The sequence below is a fragment of the Merops nubicus genome, unplaced genomic scaffold (genome assembly GCF_000691845.1).
Source record: "Merops nubicus isolate BGI_N331 unplaced genomic scaffold, ASM69184v1 scaffold15875, whole genome shotgun sequence".
NCBI lineage: Eukaryota > Metazoa > Chordata > Aves > Coraciiformes > Meropidae > Merops > Merops nubicus.
The window spans coordinates 5,901-25,676 of record NW_008609110.1 but is presented as its reverse complement, the minus strand read 5'-3'; the positions used below and the strand labels follow the sequence as shown (position 1 = coordinate 25,676).

The 19,776-nt window shown below is 53.5% G+C and overlaps 1 protein-coding gene across 1 annotated transcript; it reads right to left on the bottom strand.

The window, feature by feature from the left end:
* Positions 1-2,170: 2,170 nt before the first annotated feature.
* Positions 2,171-12,949, bottom strand: ACER1 (alkaline ceramidase 1). The gene is made up of 6 exons (XM_008940512.1): positions 12,857-12,949; positions 6,081-6,195; positions 5,587-5,725; positions 4,338-4,475; positions 3,127-3,264; positions 2,171-2,339 (listed from the first exon to the last, which is right to left on the bottom strand). The coding sequence occupies exons 1-6, from the start codon at positions 12,947-12,949 to the stop codon at positions 2,171-2,173; spliced, it is 792 nt and encodes a 263-aa protein (XP_008938760.1).
* Between the last annotated feature and the right edge of the window lie 6,827 nt (positions 12,950-19,776).

Genomic DNA, 19,776 nt, shown 5'->3' with positions numbered 1-19,776 from the left:
CATTTTTAACGCGGCCCCGGCTGTCATCGGGGCCTGTTACAGTCACTCAACTGCAGCAACATTGTTCTCAAGTCAGCGGAGCCCGGGACACCTCCCTTATTACCATACCACACGGGGGATTTGGCCGCTGGGTTTCTCTGCAGAGCACCACACCGGGCTCGGTGGCCAGAGGTGGCCAATTAGCCCTTTCTGGCCCACTCCTCGCCCTCCATCCCTCCGCGGCGCTCGCGGCATCTCCGACCCGCGGGGCTGCTGGCGCCCGTCCATCTCCGGCGGTGCTGTGGGAGGGGAAGGTGACCCCCTTTTCCTGTGCCAGGCTCCCTGGCAACGGGGCCTTTCTTTACGAGCCGCCTCCTCCACCCCCTGACGAGGAGAGGGGCTGTGAAAGCCCCGCTGCACTTTTGAACTTGGTGCCGCCGCGCTCAGTGGCTGCGCGGGGCAACCCCACCGGAGGGGCCGAGCCCAGCAGGGACCCGGTGCAATTGCCCAGAAGTTATTAATAGGCTGGGGAAGAATGTGATGGGCTTGGGGAAGGGGTGAGATGAGGGAGGGGGAGAGAGAGGGAGGGAAACGGGGAGGGTCGGCGGAAGGGAGATGGGGGGATGAAGGGAGAGGCAAGAGCGATGGTGTGTGGGGGAGACAAAGAGGCAAAGGGAGGAGATGGGCACCTGCACGGGCAGACAAGGGCACACAAAGGCTGGAGCTCTGAGTCCTGCTTGCCCTGCACCTTGTGCAGGTCTCTCGTGGCTGGCCCTGCTGGTGGAAAGCTGCCTGACCCTGGTGCTGAGGGATGGAGAGGGCAGCCACACCAGGCCTGGGGGTTCAGGCCTTGCTGGAGGCATCCCTTTCCCGAGATGAAATATTGCTCAGGGTTCATGAGCCAAATTTGCCATCTAGTGGCTCTGGGGACCATTGCAGAGCGACCCACGCGGCAGCGGTGGCCACGGGGGGGACAGGGCACAGGCATGGTGTGGCCAGTGCTCTGCACAGCATCTTCTACTCTGAGCCCAGAGTGCTTCTGCTTTTGCTTTACTCACAGGGCCCAAAAAGTCTGTGGTCCCTGGAGTGATGTGATCTTGTTCTGGCTGCCTTGCAGGGAACCGACTGCAGCCACTCTGCCAGGCTTGAGGACCCACAGCATGGTTCAACTCATCACTTTAATGCAGCAGGGTCTGGAGAACAGAAGCGTGTCCCATGGCTGTGAGAGTTACACTGTAGGGAGAACCTGGAAGCACCATTTGGTACCTGAGGCACTGCAGTGCTCTTTGAGGCTTTACATCTGCTCTCTTTGTGCTTGCAAAGGTATGGACACGATTCTCTAATGTACTTGTCTCCTCACGTCCCTCTCTGCCACCAGCCAGCCCTTTCAGCAAGCACAGGAGCCTCCAAGTTACACGTGGCCATTGGAGACTGTCAGAGCTGGGGAGAAAAAAGTGCTGCTGGGGGTTGAAAAAGGGGTAGCACCTCTTTTGGGCTGTCACCCGGGAGGATTTCTCTTTGTAAACACCTCTGCCTAGGTCAGAGAGAGCTTTGGCCATGCTGGCTGTGGGAGTGACTGGCAGGCAGTGGGGGATCATAGAACAGTTTGGGTTGGAAAGAAGCTTAAAGACCATCTAGTTCCAAGCTGCCTGCCATGGGCACCTCCCAGTAGCCCAGGTTGCTCAAAGCCCCATCCAGCCTGGCCTTGAACACCTCCAGGGATGTGCTGCAGGCAGGGGAAAGAAAGTGGCTCAGTGTGAGTCAGTGTCCATAGCTTTAATGCACAGCCCTCCTGAGCAAGACCACATACATCAATAAATAAAATTAATAGTAATAATTAGAGCAGCCCCAACAAACCCAGCAGTCACCAGTTTGGCTTCTGTGTTCTCCACTGTGCTTTCGTCAGCAAGGGGTGCTGCTGTTTGACCAATGCAGGAGGCACAGAAGAAGCACCATCTCCCTCCCCTTCTCACTGGGGGTCTCTGGAGGAGCAGATCTTCAGCTCCCTGGACTCCAGCCTGGGTAGAGTCTTCCAAGGCACCCGTGGGCTCTCCCCCTGCTTCATGCCCAGCATCACGAGGCCTCAGCGGCTCCCTTGCCCTTGTCCCAGCCGAGGTGGCACCCAGCTGAGGTGTTTCCCATGCAGACATCATGCACCCCGGGCCCAAAAAATGCCTGAGGGCAACTGGCTCTAGCACTGCTTGTGGCGTTCCTCCAGGGCAACATAAGGCACCACGACAGGCCAGGAGTCACTGGGCCAGTATTCCATCTTGGGCTTGAACGACGGCAGCTCGTAGGTGACGTCGAAGTAGATGACCAGTGGGCAGCAGTAGAGGAGGGACATGGCTATCAGCACATGCCTGGCAAGGAAACCAAGGAACTTGTTAGTTGGCCAGGGGTAACCCCAGCTGCTCCCCCTGCACCTTGGAGCCCTCTGTGACTGGCATTGCCACCCCAAAGCTAGAGCCAAGGGGTACAGCAACGGCAGACAAAGGTCCCAGTCCTGTGATGCTTGTGAACTGTGGGTCCCACAGGGTTTGTCCCTATGGGGGAATCCTGGAGGAGCTCTATGAGCTGGGGTGGGGACAATTGTCTGCACAGAGGGGTTGGATTGGGGGATGTAGGGGACTTAAGCCCCAGCTCATCCCTTCCACCTTGCTTGGCCCAGCCCAGCAGCGCTGGGTGTCCATCTCAGTGACACCAGTGGTTTGTGAGGGTGAGTGTGGGCACGTGTGCTGCCTGCAGCATGTACAGTCACCCTTGGCCAGGGACCAAAATCTCCTGCCCGAGCCAATCAGGAACTTTCAGTTTGGCTGTTAGGATGACTCCAAGAACACTGCACCTCATGCAGCTTCCTGGGAGCAGATGCAGCCCTTTGAAAGCTGCTTACCTGGAGGGGCCTTCAGAACAGTTTCCCTTCCAAACCAGCATTTGGGAAGGGCTAGAAGACAGTAAAAGGACCGAATCCTTGGCCTGGGGCCAGGGTGGGGAGAAGCATCAACAGCAACAGCTGAAAAGGGGGAGAGGGTTGGACAGAGATGCGGCTGCTCCCTGGTTGACTATCACATCCCTGCTGCCATCTCCCCTTCTCTGTGGCCCTTCAGCCCCTGAAATATTTGAGCTGGGTCCCTGTGCTGGAGTCCTTACCAGAAGCTGTGCAGGTAGGGGAAGTTGACTGCCTGCCAGAACCCACAGAGCCACCGGTCACTGATCCAGCTGCTGATGGCCAGTACCCACCACAGGACCATGGCTGCGGCCATCTGGTGAACCCGCCTGTCACTGCACCTGGAGGACACAGCAAGGGAGGGGAAGTTCAACATCGTTTTGGAAGGAAAGTCAGTTTTAAAGAAGTCTGGTTCCCATCTGCAAATGGTACTGAACCACGGCAAAACCCAGCGAGTTTCTCCTGGAGGATATCCTTCAAACCACAAGAACTGGAGTCGTGCAGAGAGGGTTTCTTTCTGTGGGTGAGGAGGGTGCTAGGAGAGGCCAAGGCACTCCTGCCTTTCTCCTCAGATCCTGGTGGGTTCTCCCAGTCCCACAATGGTTCCCAAATCCCCCACAAAGAGGAAAGAGCTGCAGAGGTGGCAGTAGGGGAGGAGAATCATAGAATCATTTTGGTTGGAAGAAACCTTTAAGATCATCAAATCCAACCATTACCCAAGCACTGCCAGGTCACCACAACTCCACGTCCCTCAGCACCACATCTCCATGTCTTTAAAACCCTCCAGGGGTGGGGACTCCACCACTGCCCTGGGCAGCCTGGGACAGGTCTTGACAACTCTTGGAGGGAAGAAATTGTTCCTCAAGGACAACCTCAACCTCTCCTGGCTTTTTTGTCTTGTCCTGTCTCTTGTCCCCTGGAAGAAGAGACCAACCTGGCTCCAGGCTCCTGTCAGGAGCTGTGCAGAGCCAGAAGGTCTCCCCTGAGCCTCCTTTGCTCCAGGCTCAGCACCCCCAGCTCCCTCAGCTGCTCCTCACCAGATCTGGGCTCTAGACACTATCCCAGCTTTGCTGCCCTTCTCTGGCCACAGTCCAGCCCCTCAAGGTCCTTCTTGGAGTGAGGGGCCCAAAACTGACCCCAGGATTTGAGAAGATACACTTCTCCCATGGATTGTCCCCTTTCTGTGTGACACCTGGGCCAGATGACCTCCTGGCATCCCACTGCCCACGGTCCTGCCTGTGCCTCTTCCTGGTCCCTCCCAGGCTGCCCCAATTCCTTGCTGGGCTGATGGTCCAATATGTGGCTGATGAAGACTTGGGCTTAACTCCCTGTTGTGCACAGAGTCACTGCCACACGGGAGTGTGCCAGGAGCACCCAGTAGCCTGCAGATAACCTCTCCCAGAGCCCTCCTCACTTTTTCAGCTCACGCCAGGTCAGGTACAGCAGGTGGAAGGCGATGCAGTTGAGCACGTAGGCATTGAAGGCTGGTTTGACAAAGGACATCAAGGTACTGATCACAGTGATGGCACCAGTCAGACAGAAGAAATGTTTCCTAAAGGGAATTGGGAGTGAATGTCAGTGTCCCCAGGGTTGACAGCATGGAAGGATAAGGATTGGAGAGGTCCTGGTCATCGCCAGAGAGAGGAAACCCTTCTCCAGCACCTCTGATCTGTTTGCACAGGGCTGACAGCCTCTGCAGTGGTCCTGGCAGGAAGGCTGAGGTATCTGCTTGGAGCTGGGATATAAAGCCCCCAGGCTGGTCCATGCCAGAGTGGGGAACGCAGCCCAGAAGGTGACTCGTGGACTTTCACGGTGATGCCAGAGGTGAGCATCGAGGGGTGAAGGCATCGGGAGCTCTGCCCAGGGAGGGGCTGCAGAGCTGGAGTCCCAGCGGGGCAGGGGCTGGAGCCGTGCAAACATGCAGATTTGGGCTGACTGAACAACAATAGGGCTCAGAGGAGCCTTTCACATGCAAATCCCTTCCCAAGTCCCTTCCCCTCTCCCCCAACCATGTCTCCACCGTGAACTCCTGGTGACCTCCTCATTGGCATGGGAAGAGCAGACTTGGGGCAGCCTCTGTGAGGCTTCTAACTGGGCTGGCTCAGCGGGTCCAGCGAGCCTGTCAGGATGGGACCATCCTCTGAGCACAGCCCTGCTGGGTCCCTGCTTCTGCTGATCCACCCCCATCCTTTCTGCTGAGCTCCTCTGGCCCAGCCAGCCCTCCTGCAAACAACCTACGAAATGTGGGGTGTTAACCTGGACCTGTTGTCCTATAGGAAACCCCCTCAGCCTTCAGGGAGAGCTCTCTGTGGATGGGAGGGGATGCTGCAACAGTCTGACAACGAGGGGAGTTGAATGTCAGTGCTCAGGAACATTTAATTTCCTAATTAATTCTGAAAATCTCCATGCAAAGTTTCCTCTGCAGACAAACAAAGACAAACAGCTCCAGCTGACAGCCCTTCCCACGGGAGGGTTTCTTGCTCTTCCTCTGTCAGCACATCTACCACTGAGTGATGGAGGGTCTGATCCCAAAGCAAACTGCAGTAACCCCAGTGCTGACCCCTGGCAGGGGAGCTCAGGGGGGTCTGTGGGTCACACACATCAATGTCAAGGTCCAATCGCTCCCCTCAGGCCCTGCAACTCTGTGTCCCTCTGAGGCATACCTGCTCTTGATGAACCTGGGGAAGTAAACGTGTGGGTACCAAAAGGAATATGCCACAGCCAACGCCCAGAGGATGGAGAGCTCGTCCAGGAGTTGTCCCACATAGCTCAGGGTCATGTGAAAGTACATGGAGAAGACACCTGCAAGGAGCAAGGACATCTGGTGTCAGCAGAGCTCAATCCCAGCCTGGCAGGTTCCTTGGGGTCATCCCCAAAGACACGCCATCCCTGAAGAGCAGAGCATGGACCCTGGTGTTACTGGAGACCTGAGTGGGCCTGTCCACACAGCTCCATGGGGACTGACTGGGCTGGAGGCTGAGTCCACAGCCAGCAGGAACCACGAGCTGCTGGGCTTCAAACGGCCACGGCTCTTCAGTTTCCTACCCCAGCTTGCCCCTGTGCTTTGGCCACTAAGAACCAGCCTCTGAAGGCACCATGAATGAACAGTCAGGTACTCTGGCAACCTCTCTGGTCTCCTCAGAACCTTGGCACCCACCTACACCGAAGAGCAGGCCAGAGACAAAGTACAAGGGCACGGGGCGCTGCTGGCGGTACTGCCGGTTCAGGTAGAGCAGGGCAGGAGAAAGGACAAAGAAGCTCACATTGCTGATCTGAAAAACAAGAGGCACGTTCAGCTCATTGCACGATCTTGGGCAAGCCCCCTCCCACCGTGTGCCTCCGTGTCTCCCTGCGTGGAGAGGTTACTGATCCCTGGTGGAAAACATCCCAGGGGAGCGGGCGTCACTCTTGGCGTGGGGAGAGGGCAGAGGCGTTTCTGGAGCAGCAAGGCTGGAACTGGAAGGACAGCTCTTGCTGTGACAGCAATGGCTGCAGACCTCTGCTCTCCCTGCAGGCACCTCTGAGGCCAGTGGGTCCAGGGTGAGCTGGTGTGCCCCATTCTGGAGATGGTTTAGCTCCAGCAGCCCAGTGTCTTCCAGCAAGCTGCCCGAGCTCTTCTGTTCGCAGCCATCTCCCGTCAACCCAGACCTGCCAGAAACTCCTTGGATGGCTTCTGGCCCCTTTCAGCCAGTAGCCAGCCCCTTGTGAGGGGCTGGGTGGTTGTGAGGAGAGAGGCCCCCACAGCAAGCCACGGTCAGGAAAATGATTGGTAAGAGGGGAGTGGGTGCAGTGGGGAGCAGCAGGACAAGCAGGATGTGGGGAGGTGACAGTCGGCAGGATTGAGGTGACATCCTGTAGTGTCATGTGCAAAGCTGTCTGGCCTGGGGGGAGGAGGTATTCTGGACACTAGTAATTACATAAAGTCATAAACCTCCTTTAAACATACCTGGCAGATGAACACAGTGAAATTATTCTGCCCTGATTTCCAGCTCTGCAGAACTGCTGCATTGACAGACTTTGATTTGTCTGGGGAGGGGGGGATGGAACTGGGCTCAGCCTGGTGCTGCTGCCTGGGCTGGCTGAAGGTGGCAATGCTCTGAGGACTGGCAGATGCTGACAGGCCAAATGTGGGAGCTGAGGAGGAGCAGTGAGTGCCCAAAGCCTGGACCTGTCTGCTGGATCAGGCCTGCTCCACCCTGCAGCTACAGGGGAGTTGAGTCTAAAGTGATCCTGAACCCTCCATGGCTTCTTACCTTGGTTTTTTCACCCGATTTTGAGAACTTAGGGAAGGGATATCACAGGGAAGCAGACTCCCCAGGGAAAATCTTGCTTGTGACAAGTTGGAGCCATAGTGTGACGTTTTACCTGCCAGACAGCTCTTTGGGGCTTTGGAAGAGCAGGGCAGAGCCGTCTGCTAAAACACCATTTGGCAAGCCACCAGGATGACTTTTATCTCACCCTGACAATCTCTTTTCCTTTCATCTTCCAGCTAGGTGCTGACCTGGAGCCCAAACCTGGAATCTGACCTCCACAGCTGGAGTCTCACCCCACAGCAGCTCTTGCACCAGCTAAATGGCAGAGTCAACGCTTGGCTCCTGGTGTCCCATGGGATCTAAATTTCTGGTAACAGGGCTGCAAATCACAGGGATGTTCTCATGTAGGTGAAACACACTCTCTCCTATTCCAGAGGGAAATTCTAATCACACTTCATGTAAGGTCTCTATTCCCTTTTATGCCTGGAGATTAGCCTTGAATTTCACTTAGGCTTTGATGAAAGAAGTTGATGTTCCCATTAAGAGCAATTCCCCGGCCAAGTACTTTTCTATAGGTGTTTAGGGCCAAATCCAGACCTGTTGCCATCCCAGCTAGGAAAGGAGAAGTGCTGGTCCCAGGCCAAGTGCTTTTCTATAGGTGTTCAGGGCCAAATCCAGACCTGTTGCCATCCCAGCTAGGAAAGGAGAAGTGCTGGTCCCACTTGCACGCTTGAGGTCAAACTGTTCGGAAACGCTCATGAGACCAGACCGTGGGTTAAAGCAACAAGTGTGTTGCAAGCATCTCTTTTCTGGTGAAATGCTTAAAGAGGCTTTTGGAAGACAAGAAGGGACAGCAAGAAGAGAAACAATGCTTGAAGCAAAGGCAGCAAGTGCCAGCATGCAGGTCAAAGTGAGGAAATGCGGGAGGCTGCGATTGCGTACAGAGAGACCTGAGTCCCTGCTGCCATTGCAACAGTGCCATTAATTACATGATAGCAACGTTATCGCCTCATTAATTCAGTAGGAGAGGTGCAAGATCAGATGGCAGAGGGGAGGGATAATCAGGGAAACCGTGCCAATAGGGTCGAAAAGGCAGAGCTCCTTGTGGAGCAGCAGGATTTAGGGGAGAGCCTCTGAAAAACCCCACCTGGGGGCACACAGGGGCTGCATCTCATCAGATCCAAGCCCTGGTTTGTAAGTGCTGTCTTACATCTTCCCTCTAGGATGGGGCAAGCTCCATCTCAAATGTGGTTAGGAGGGTTTTGCTCCCAGTACTCCCATTAAGAGTCTCTGTTCATCCCAAGTCCTCCCAGCATGGTTTCTACTTACATCTAGCTGGGGTGTACAAGCCAGGAGGCACCAGCTCCCTCTGCTCAGGGTGCCAGAGAGGGTGGTGATAGAGCTGAGGTGTGATTTGACCTGTGACAATGCCTCAGCCCTGTGGTTTTCCAGCATGTAAGTCACGTCCCATCTCAGTGATGTCCCACTTCCTAAGGAGGGTGAGTTACTGCTCCAGGTGCCTGGGCCAAGCTCTCTTGTGCTTCTCTTCTTTCACCAGGAGAAAAGAGCAACTGGGATCAACAACATTAATCCTGGTGCATTAGCAGGATCATGGGAGAGGCCCCAGGGCTTCTGCAACCTGGCACTTTTGCAGCCTGAGATGGAGGGAGAGACCTGCAGAGAACTTGTTTGCGTCTCCATCCACGACAGGGCGAGAAGAAGCCCCTGACACAGACTGGGACAGGAGATGCTGCTGGGCAGAGCTCTGCCTGGCTCTGCGAGCATGGCAACCATGCAAGAGCAGCCAAGGCATGTGCTGGTCCTTACTCAGGCCAGGGATTTTCTGCAGTGAAAGGAGATCTCAGCAGGACTCGTTGCAGCACACTCATTCTCTCCAAGGCCAGCACACCGGCTGTAGCTGACGGAAGAGCCCCCAGGGCCAAAGGCAGAGGTGAACACCTCAGAGGTTCTCCAGACCTGTACAGCAAGTTCCTAACAGCCAGAGCTGCACAGCAGAAGATGAGGCTGCGTGTCCTGACATCACAACGTCGCTCCAGTGCTTTGGGGCAGGAAACAGCTGTTTGTTCAGGGTTTGCAGAGGGCTGGGAAGGAGCTGGTGTACTCCTGGGAGCAACTTCCTGGGCAGACAAGAGCACGATGCATCTGGGAATCCTTGGAGCTGCTGAGCCCATGGGGCACACGCCATGGCTCAGACCTGCTCTGACAGCAAGTGCTGGAGTGCTTCTCTGGGTGTATCTGGGCAACTGCACCTGCAGCTGAGCTTATCTCCACCAATCCATGAAGCACCCATGAGCTCTGGATATACAGCAGTGTCTGAGCTCCTGCTGCTTTGCCAGAGGATTTGGGTGTCATTACCAATATCCTGGCTCAGTCATTGCAGGAAAGAAATGAGGGTAGAAAGGCAAGTCCCTGACTGATGACCCTCAACACTACTACTCCCCTACGAACAGCCAGAAAGACAATAAATTTCTGGGTCACCGAGTCACTATAAATAGTTAGTGCTTTGTTGCTGAACTGCATCCAATCATGAGGCACCATTAGGTACTTAAATATACTGTTTACATTCTTTGCTCATACCCTTGGTGCTCATTTCTAATCAAAAGCATCCAAGCCAAACAGACCTGAGAGAGAATGTGGCTGGCACAGAGGAATTCCCAACAGCACGTTGCTGCTGCTGGCACAAAATTACCCTGCTCGAGCCCCAGGCAGTGTTGGGAAGAAGATGTTGAAGAGGATGCTCCATTGGGAAGCTTTGGTGATTTAGTGGTGCAGGAGTCTTGGGTAGGAGCTGGCTGGGTTCCCAGCTAGTCTAAAACTCTGGCAAACTGATGCTGAAGTGAGTATGGATATCATTATTTCAGGGCAGGCCAGTGAGATAAGGCCCATAAAGCTTCCTGCAGAGAGGAAGCAATTTGACTATGGGGAACAAATGGATGGAGGAGAGAAGAGAAGGACATCTAAGTTGTTAACATCGCATCTGAGGCAGTGCCCTGAGCCCCAGCTGGACCCACAACATGCAGATTCATTCATTCTCTCTCTCCATCTTAGGCTGGATGGGTGCAATTTCTGTAGTCCTCACTGCCCTGAGCCCCAGCTGGACCCACAACATGCAGATTCATTCATTCTCTCTCTCCATCTTAGGCTGCCAGTCGGGGTGCAATTTCTACAGTCCTCACTTCAGGGCACATCACAGGCAGCCTGATCCTGCAGGAGAGCCCAGAGCATGCAGAGGTCTCCCCTGGTGCTGCCACAAGGGCTGAGAGCCCAGCACTGAAGGGGAGATGCCCGTGGACGTGATGTTCCTCACTGCTTTGGGTCACAGGGTCTGGCCCTGAGCGTGGTGCAGCCTCTGGGGCTGTTGTCAGCTGCTCAGGCAGCAGCAGTTTTTAGGAGGGTTTGCTCTTTTCTCTCCCCTTGTTTGGACAGGAGATCACATGCCAGCCCTGAAGCAGGCAGCTGTCAAGGCAGGTTTGGGTTCCTGCTGCTTTCTGGACATGAGACTCACATTTTAGGACAGGAACTGCAGAAGTGGTACCAGGCCCCTGCACAGGCACCCTGCTGAGCTCCTGGCAAGAAGGACATCAGTGCAGGACCAAAGAAAGCTCCTTCTCTGCTGTGTTCACATGCAGAGAGGAACAAGGGCTGGTTTAACCACTGGGAAAAATCCTGAGGGGGTTTGCTCTGCCCACATCTCTCTGTTCCTTGGTATAGCACTACTCTGCATCTGTGGGGAAGCACATGTTGGAGAAGTTTTCCTCTCCTGGAGAAAAGCTGTGTCTGAGTCCTGCCAAGTGAAAATCCATCCTGACAACCCTGATGCCTCAATGGTGGCAACATGGGAGATGGCTGTGGCTAGTAGGGACCTCAGTCTAGAACTAAGCACATGGGTAAGATATTTGGGAATAGCCACCTCATTTCTCTCTACAGCTGCCTGACAGGAGGTTGTAGTGAGGTGGGGGTTGGTCTCTTCTCCCAAGTAACCAGTGATAGGATGAGAGGCAATGGGCTGAAGTTGCACCAGGGGAAGTTTAGATGGAATCTTAGGAAGAATTTATTCCCTGGCAGAGTGGTGAGGCCTTGGCCCAGGCTGCCCAGGGAGGTGCTGGAGTCCCCAGCCCTGGAGGGGTTCAAAAAACATGTAGATGTTGCACTTGGGAATATGGTTTAGTGGTCATGGTAGTGCTGGGTTAATGACCGGACTTGATCTTGGAGGTCTTTTCCAACCTGAACGATTCTATGATTCTATGAATTTAGAAACCTGTTGCACAATGTGATCTAGGCAGATAAGAGTTAAAGTTTCATGGGAATTAGAGGCATTTGGGTCCTAAAAAAGGTGGTTATGCATCTGGGCATACTGGTGCCTAGCAGTGTGCCACAGAGAAGTTCAACATGTAAGTGCTTTTGGAGAGCTCCTGAGATATTTCTGGGTGTGTTGAGGGTCCTGAGCCACTTTAACAGCCTGGATGTAAATCAGGATCCTTGAGAACATGGGATCTCAGCTCCCAAGACACAACTGAATGCTGCTTAGGGACTAAACTAGGAGGTGAGGCAAATTCATCTCCCAGGCTGAATTCTGATTTTAAAAAATATCTTTCAGACTTCCTGCTCTCTGGGAAATCAGCCCCTCTCCAGTGTGGCCAGTGACACTGCAAACCACAGAGGATTTTGGCACCTCCAGGTCCACTGGAAACGCTGATGTGAGTACAAGTGACTTCTGCACCTCCCTGCTCTGCAGCTCTGTGCCCATCCACCAGGAATGCAGTGCCCATAAAGAGACAACAGCACAACACATGGAGGCCAGAGGGGAGCAGGATTTGGTCTAGACTGGTAGATCTTTATTTGTCAAGTGTCTCAAAGAGAAGGGACTTTATACAGCCTGAGCATCCCTCCTCTGAGACCCTGGCTGGGCAATCAGAGCTGGGGAGCTGCAGGGGCTTATCCTCATTACAGGCAATTTGTTAAAAGCAGGAAATGCTTTAAAAGAAAAAAAAAAAAAAAGAGGAAGAGGCATTTCCATGAGAACAAGAACTTCTAGTGTTTGAGAGTAATTGCTAAAAGTTGTAAACAAGGCCTCTGGAAGGTTGTAAATCCACATGCCTCATAGCCCTGCTAGCCTGTAATTGCATGGAGGTAGAAGGACACGCTCGCAGAGCCTGGTTATCTACCAAGGTCTCCCCAGATGGATAAGGATATTTCCAGTCATGCTTAAGCCAGGAGGCTGCATTCAAGGGATTGGCTGTGGCTGGCTGGAGCCTGAATTATAAAGGATCACAGGAGGTGAAGCTGGCTCAGCATCAGCTTTCCTTCATCTTGAGTTCTGGATTCCCAACCTGCCCACCATGGTTCATGCCAGTGCTGTCTCTCGTTTTGCCACTCCTGTACGTTTGGCTGGAATATATGAGCCCTGTGTGGAACTTAGCCCAGCTGGCAGGAGAGCTGCAGGACTGGTATAACAGGCTCTTACAAATCTGAGCTAAGGCACTGCACTGGAGATTTCTTGCTGGGAACCCAGCCTCACACGTGCCAGAAGGACCCCTGACCCCAGCTCCCTTCGTCAGCAACCTCCAACAGCGGGAAGTTCAAAGGAGGGAGGGGGAGGAGAGAAAGCCCAGTGGTCCCATCTGCACGCCCAGCAGCAGCCCCGAGGAGCCCCACTCACAGTGTTGTAGTACTCGGCGATGAGCGCCGAGCGCTCGAAGTTGCCTTCGCACCAGTCGACCTCGGCGCTCTGGTAGGAGAACACGCTCGGCATCCTCGGGTCACCTTGGCCAAAGGGAGAGGAGAGGGTCAGTTCCTGGCCCCCGAGGGGAAGGAGGTGACCCCCACCCCACCCTGCCTGCCCCTCGTGCCCCAGCACGGCGTCCTTACCCCGCTACCAAAGACTCGTCCTCGCCCCGGCGCGCTCCATGCTGCACAACGTTCCTTCCTCCCCGCGACGCAGGGGCGACGGGTCACCCTAGGAAATGTTCTTGGACTCTGAGCCTGGGAGTGGTTGCCACAGCCCCATCCATGGCATTGGCATCTCCAGCTGGGGGTCGGTGCTGCCCCACGATGCTGCCTCACGATGCTGCCTTGCTTCAGCCCTGTCCTCGTCACACTGTCCTCTCCCTACTCTTCGCTTTCTTTATGACTCAGATCTTTTTGCCAAGAGGACTTCCCTGAACTCTGTGGGCTGTGTACTACCTTTTGGGAGTGGATAGCTTTACAGGCTTTATTGCTCATTGGCTCTATTCCTATGAGTTGCTTCTCAGCATCTTCCTGAGGGCTGGAGCTCGCCTGACGTGAGCTTAGCCCTGGAGCACCAGCACAGACCCTGGGTGTTACCAGAGTCCTCGGGGTGCAGAGCGAAGGCTCTGGGAGGTGTCTCCTCACTGGCAGGGATTTCACTTTGGGTGTGCTCCCATGCAAACACTATCCTGGTATCCCAGGGAAAAGCAGCAGAGCTTCACTCCTCACATGGGCTTTCTACTGCCAGGTCCCCCAGCCTGGCCCCTGGCCGTGGCAAAAGCTGCAGTTACAGGTGAGATTCTCAAAAAAATCCAACCTTTTGCCAGTTTTAATTCCCCATGCTAAAGACTTTCCTGTCCTCAGGGTGAACATTATTTCTCAGCCTTTTTGAAAAACCAACAGCTCTGATCCACTTTCCAATTTGATGTGTTTTGTTTCAATCCTTGAGACTCTGGACCTATTTTAGAAGCTGATCGATGGGTGCCAACCTTAGAGGTGTTGGAAGCACCATCCAAACGTCAGCAGCTGGGTATTTGGTACACAAGAGCCACAGAAATTCCCTGGAGCTGAGCAGTGAAGTCCCTGGATGCAATGTTGAACTAACACATCTGGCTGTGCTCCTCTGGCTCTGCAGAACAAGCAGGTACTGGGAGGACACCAAGCACTCCAGTAGCTTCTCTGAGCTCCTGAGGAGAAGAGCTTTCTTTTCTTTGAAAATCCTTTCAGCTTCGGGTTTAACTCAGGGAAGTTTATCTTAAAACCACTCACGGGTTGATGGTGTTCTTGCAGAGAAAGAGCCAAGTCCCTGTTTACAGCAGTGTCAGCTGAGCAACACCGCTGAGTTCAGCAGCTAGGGTAGGTGTGCAGTGGTGTGGAGTCACCACAGCTTCCTCTTCCCAAGAAGTTCAAAGGGAAAAAACACGGGAGCATAACACTAATACAAACAAGCTCCTCTGTAACCTCCTGCTCCAACCAGATAAACTGAGTTGTGGAGAAACCTCCACCGTTCTTTTACAACTGCAAGGTAACGATGCCCTCTCTTACATCTAGGCTGGCTGGTTCCCCAGAGCAGGTGAGATCCCAGCTACAGAGTAAGAATAAAAGAGATGGTGGGCAGATTGGTTTTGAGATCTGCCTCTTTGTGCTCTTGGGTTTCCACGTGCTCGTTCCCACCGCGGTGACTCCTGATCTCCACTCTGCATTATGCTTCTACAGCGATGCAAGGGGTTGTGTAGGGCCAAAAAGAGAATCGAGCTCAAGATAGTAAATCCCATCTGCTAGCTGAGCAGATGTCAGTCAAGGGATGGTGAAGAGTGGAGGAGACATGAGGCAGAAGAAGAAAAAGGGAAGAGAAGCATCGAAGCAGCGACCAGAGTGGCTGCTGCCTGGCTGCTCACCTCTCATCCTATCCTGGCTTACCTGTGATCCCTGGAGATGGACCAGCACTGATTCCACGGGGTGAGGAGAGGCGTCGGGAGCTCCAAGGTTTCTAGCAAAGCTGGAGCAGTCACCTGCCCTGCTGCTCTAGCTCTGAAGGAGTGCCCACAGTGTGAGCTCACCGGGAGCAGCCGCCAGGAAATGCCCTCGCTCCGTGTCTAGGGAAAGCGATGGGATGACACAAGAGCCATGTGCACCCTCCAGGCAAACCTTCCCGGCCCCCAGAGGAAACATATTGGCTGGAGGATTTATACCCCTGCACCCAAATGGGCAGGGGCAGAGAGGGAGGGAGGGCAGAGAAGCGTGAGCTGGGAAGGTTGGAAGAGTGGGTAGAGAAGCAGCCTGAAATCATCGGCGTGCCCCAGGCAGGTTACCCGTGTGTGCACACACCCCAGCCCTAACCCTGTTTTTCCCAGGGGAGGGACTGATCCATACAACCTCCCAACTTACAGAGCTGTGTCAAGAAAGGAAACCTAAACAGGACAGCAGTTTTCACAAAAAAAACTCACAGCAAGATGCTGCTGCCTCGGTTTGGAGCTGCTTTTCAACTTTTCCCCCACTACAGTTTCATCATCAAAAATAATTTCATTTATTAAAAAAAGCCCTCACACTTCTTCTAGATAGTTTATTTTGTTATTTAGTTAAAGAACTGGCTGATTAGGACACTTCTGAGTGACTGCTTTGTCAACACTTTCCTCCTGAATCCCAGTCAGGATGTCAAGACTATTGGCAGCACTTCAGCTTTTCCCAAAAGTCAACATTTTTTCCTCCATGGAGAGTTGGGAAAAGAAGCAATATGTTACTTTCTTCAACATAAAAGTTTATTATTTGGTCAGCTCTTCCTGTTGAGGCAGAGGAGACACCACATTCAGCACCACAGGGCAGGGTCAGACCAAGATCCAAGGTGTCCCTGTCCATATGCTCCCTGAAGATCTTAGATCAAACTCCCTTTGCTCCCAGCCTTTGCCCTTTCCTTCAGCCTTGCCCTGGGAACAGGCTTTTTGGGAAGCTTAGCCATCTATTTTGTTAATGAAAAGGACTGTACCTGGGAGACCTGAGCTGTGCAACACCTCCTAAAGATGCCAGGGCTTACAAAAGCTTCACAAATCCACATGGATTTTGAAATGAGACTAATTAACCACTGAAGCAGCTTAAAGTGCAAGATGGTGGAGCCTCCGTTACACACAACTAAGCCAAGGCTGGGCACCTTTCTAGGGTAGACAATGAGCTTGAAGCAGGAGATCAGAGACAACCCCAAGTGAGCTGCTCTCACCCCCTGGGCAGCATTCAGTGTCCATGTCGAGGAAGTCTAGGATGGATTTTCTCCTTCCTTACAACTCCTGGATGGAGCATGTGAGTAGGAGGCTGGGTTCCTGTGCTGAAAGAAGGTACCTGCTTCTATCTCAGTAGAGAAACATGTGGTGACTTGCCTGTCCCACTGTGAAGGGAGGCAGGTGAGATACAGTGTGGGCCAGAGAAGGTGGCAGAGGTGGATTTGAAAATAAGACAGATTGTTGCCCAGCCCCATCATGCCTGGCCTGTGTGAATGTGTTTGAAAAGAATGAGTTTTCTCAGCCCAAAACCTCTGACATCCTTGGCATGAGCAAAGCAGCCAGGCATCACTAGTATATCCTGTGCCACACAAGGAATGAATAACTGGGGAGGATGTCATGAATCTGCATCTTCCCTGATTAATTCACCAGTAAATAGCGTTCAGGTCATAGAGGGGTTGATTTCCTGGTGAGTCCTTCACAGCTCCTCCTGATGTTTACATCCTCCTGCCTGTGGTCAGCAGGACCTGGGATGCTGAGGATGCTGATGTGAGAGTGGGCTGGGGAGATGGGGCTGCTCAGGGTGAAGGTTTCTGGGCTTCATGTGAGAATTACACAGAGAGACTCTCCTAATCCTCCCTGTGTTTGAGACTTCTTTCTCTCAAAGCTTCACCCAAAGTCCTCAGCTCCTTGCAAAGACTTTCTGCCTTCTCTTCACCTTCCTTCTAACATGTGACATCTCAGCTCACTCAGATGTGTCTCTTCTGCACCAGGATCTGCAAGGAAACCTCTTGGATGAGGTTTGTTCCTCATCCTGTCCCTTTAGCTGTTCTCTTCATGCTCCCTGGGACTGATGCCATCTTGCAAGAGCCCACATAGAAACTTTATAGGATCAGAGGCTGGTTTGGGTTGGAAGGGACCTTTACCCCCTGCCCTGAGCAGGGACATCTTCAACCAGAGCAGGGTGCTCAGAGCCCTGTCCAGCCTCACCTGGGATGGTGCCAGGCATGGGGCACCGACCACCTCTCTGGGCAACCTGGGCCAGGGGCTCACCACCCTCACTGTAAAATATTTCTTCCTTCTCTCTAGTCTAAATCTCCCTCTTTTAGTTTAAGAAGATCTGAGGCAATGTCCCATGGGACCTGTTTTGATCTGGAGAGCCTCATCCCAGCTCTCTGTCTCTCTGTCACCCCGTGGGCAGGCAGCAGGTCCAAGGGTTTTGCAGGGAGGGAGGAGAGAGGAGGCAGTGGAAGGGACAGGGGCTTCACAGGAGCTGAGCCTGCAGCCTCAGGGCACTGTGGTGGGGAAGCAGTTCTGCTGCTGGTGCCACCACAACAGGGAAGTGGGGACTCTGGCAGGGAAGTCTGGGAGAATCCCATTGCTTAACTCAAGGCTGGTCCTACCTTCCTTCTCCTGTGGCACCACAGATGAAGGATTCCACCTGAACTGCTGATGAGGCTTTTCTTTTTTAAAAAAAAAAGCCCCTTTGGAGAAGCTGTGGCTCAGAGACACGTGTCCTGGCCGGTGTGGGGCTGTGACTGTTGGCAGAGGGGCAGCAACAACCAGCTGGGGCAGGGAGGGTGAGGTGGGAGCGCTGGCATCCCACGTCCCCGCTGCTGGTTGCTCAGCAAGCGTGACTCAGAGCCCTGGGGTGGAAGGAGACAAAACAGCTCAGCTCCATTCTCACCACGAGCGAGGCAGGGGACGACTCAGGAAGCAAACTTGGGCATTTTGGCTCAGCAGTGCCCTGCTGCATCACTCTACCTGTGCCCAGGAAAGCCCTGAAGCAGCCTGGACAGGCTCCATCCCACTGCCAGCTCCTCTGCTTTTCACACATGGCTTTAGCTCCAGGGCTGCAATTCCATGCTTCCAGGTGTAAAAACACAGGCAGGTGACCTGGGAGCCTGGCTAATGCAGACCAGTGAGATAATCCCCATCATTCATGGCCCCACAGGGCAGGATTCGTGTCCTCTGCTTGATTTGGAAGCTGTTCAGCAAACCGTGGTCTGGAAGAAATAATACCAGCAGCAGGAGCCGGGCTGAGGCTGGATGTGCTTTGTGCAGCCAGAGGAAAGTGTTTGGAGCCTCCCGGGAGCAATGTACCCGTTCTGTTTGCATCTGCAGAGCTGAAAATATCTGTGTTTCTTCACCAGGTAGGGCAGGGGCTCCAGGCAACCAAAAACCATCCGCAGCAACAGCAAAGAGAGATTGCACCTCACGCCAGGCGTGGCTTTGAAGTCCCAAGTGTCTGAAACACCTGCTCTTTACAACACCTTGGCCCTGGTCCTTGTCCAAGTCAGCCTCCAGAGGAGCAGAGCACAAGCCTTGTCAGGCCCCAGAGGGTTGGTCTCAGGGTCCAAGAGAAATTCCCCACCAACCCATCATGGTTGAGCAATCACCCAGGCACTCTGTTATCTGTGCTCCGAGCAGGATGCCACACCAGTTAACCCAAGAGTCTTTGTCAATCTGAGCACCCCGTGCTTGTTTTGAAATACAGACAGGTTTATTTTAAACACCTTAATTGCTATTAACAGTAATAATTAAAGGAAGTTCTCCCAGTGCTCTCATCTGTCACAAGCACTTCTCGAGGTGGCTGTGTACACGCAGCAGAGGCTTTGCCTGGTGTAACCCAGCAGGAGCTGCTGGATCCACAGGGGCTAAGCAGAGACTCTTCTTCTCATAGATGAAGGCATCAGCTATCAAAATGAGAGAGAAAAATCACCTTCTTCATGGCAGTGCTGGAACAGCACAAGCAGGGCTGTTCCACTCAGGTTTGGGCCACAGACACAGCCAGGGCTGCCGGGAGTCCTGGGGGGTCTCAGATTGAGCAGCCACAGAGCAGGGAGACACCTCTCACCAAACCAACCCCTGCACTGACTCCCCTTCCTGCTTGCAGGAATCTTGACTCTGAAGAGACCTGACAATGGAAGGGGATGAAGGTAAAGTTCTATTTGCTAGGACTGAGCCTGCAGCTTTCCATCCCAGCTGGCAGAAGCTTTGCAGCCAGGTAGATGTGTTTACCTGACACTGCAATCCTCTCTCGGGGTGGTGCAAAGCTTTGGCAGGAGACAGGGATGGTTTGTGCAAGTTCTGCGAGAGAACAACAGCAGAGACTGCAACAGGTCCTGGGAACCAGAAGCTTCTTCATCCAGGGCTGCCTCCAAGCACTCAAGGAGACCCCACAGCCCCCCTCTACCCTCTGCTCCCCTCCCTCTGCCCTTTCTACTGGGCAGAAAGCAGGAGCTGCTGTCTCTGTTTCAGGAAGGGAGAAGCTTCATCTCAGTTCATGGTGAAAGATGGGGTAAAACCCAGGGAACTGGCATCTTGGTTAAAACTCTGTAAGAGCCTAAGAAGGCAGACCCCAGGTTTGCCCCTGACCCTGCCAGTGGCAGTATTGGTCTGTTGGAAGGAGCATAAGAAAAAAGACAAGCAGGAAATAATCCTGCCCCATCTTCCTGTGGTCAGCGACTTCATACTTCCTTAGCTGGAGGTCCTGGGCCATCCTGTTCCACCAGTCACAACAGATCAATCCTGTGTATGTTTATCTCAAGCCTTTAAAAGATATTTTTTGAGGTCATATCCTATGGCAATGAGGTCCAGTTCAGTTTGAATCACAGAATCATTTTGGTTGAAAGAGACTTTC